This window comes from Octopus bimaculoides, chromosome 23 (assembly GCF_001194135.2).
Source record: "Octopus bimaculoides isolate UCB-OBI-ISO-001 chromosome 23, ASM119413v2, whole genome shotgun sequence".
Classification (NCBI taxonomy): Eukaryota; Metazoa; Mollusca; class Cephalopoda; order Octopoda; family Octopodidae; genus Octopus; species Octopus bimaculoides.
The window spans coordinates 33,385,895-33,387,176 of NC_069003.1; the positions used below are offsets into that span (position 1 = coordinate 33,385,895).

The following is a 1,282-nucleotide window of genomic DNA, read 5'->3' on the forward strand; positions in this document are numbered from 1 at the left end:
TATATATATATATATATATATATATATATATATTCTTTTATTTGTTTGTTACTACAGTTGACACCACAACCCTAACCCTAACCACAACTCACATGTACACGCCAGTCTCATTTCTTTTCGTTCTTATTTTTACTTGTTTCAGTCATAAGACTGTGGCCATGCTGGGGCGCCCCTTGAAGGATTTTTAATCAAATAAATTGACCCCAGTACCTTTTTAAGCCCAGTACTTATTCTATCAGTCTCCTTTGCCAAACTCCTAAGTTACATGGACATAAACACACCAACACCGGTTGTCAAGTGGTGCTGGTGGTGGTAAACAGACACGCACACACATATATATACATCCAATGGGCTTCTAGTTTCTGTCTACCAAATCCATTTAGAAGGCTTTTGATTGACCTGAGGTTGTAGAACACATTACTTGCCCAAGGTGCCACACTGTTGAACTGAACCTGGAACCATGTGGCTGGGAAGCAAACTTCTTACCACACAACCACTTCTTATATAAACATTTCATATTTAATAAATCACACTTGAAGCCATTTTCTTTTTTTTTTTTGTCATAAGCCCCACTAAACACCCATTTCTCATTGGAAAAGGTATGAATACCAGGTTCCCGTCCTTGTCAGTTAAGTTGCTGTAGAAGGGAAGGACACATATGTGACGCACTGTTGCCAATGTCACAATGAAGAAATCCAGTACAACAATAACACTTACAGTTCTTCTGCTCTCCTTCATCTGTAAAACCTTCACCCGGTGATAAAAGCCCTCCACTTCAGCAGCACAAATGTCCCCTTCTCGGATCTGGTCATTAGATAGTTCAGGAAACCACTTTTCAATTTCTTTCTCAAGTTTTTCAAGTTTATCCTAGAGTGGGGAAAGAGAGAGAGAGAGAGAGGGAGAGAGGACAGTGCTTTAGAGAATCTCATTCAAACATTACAAAAGGTAAATCTAACATTCAGATTAACTGTTCCTGTCACCAGTTGTTCAACAATTCAATCCTATATTGCTGAGATGAGGAATATAAATCATGTATACCGTTTACATTAGTCAAACTGGTGTCCTTATTTTGATCATTACTTTCATTACATTTCCGGCATACAATATTCTAACCACTAAGCCACATGCCTTCACTATATCACATATACAATACATACATATATATATCACATACAATATATATATATATATATATACACACACACACACATATATACATATACAATACATATACAATATTACATATACAATACATACAAATATATATTACATATACAATACA

General features: G+C 36.0%; 1 protein-coding gene across 1 annotated transcript in view; it reads right to left on the reverse strand.

Annotated features, from left to right (window-relative positions):
- LOC106875487 (tudor domain-containing protein 7) overlaps positions 1-1,282 on the reverse strand; it is a 28,097-nt gene that overhangs the window by 1,269 nt on the left and 25,546 nt on the right. The window contains exon 20 of the mRNA XM_014923656.1: positions 718-867. Within this exon, the coding sequence (XP_014779142.1) occupies positions 718-867 (150 nt within the window). The remainder of the gene's footprint in view (positions 1-717; positions 868-1,282) is intronic.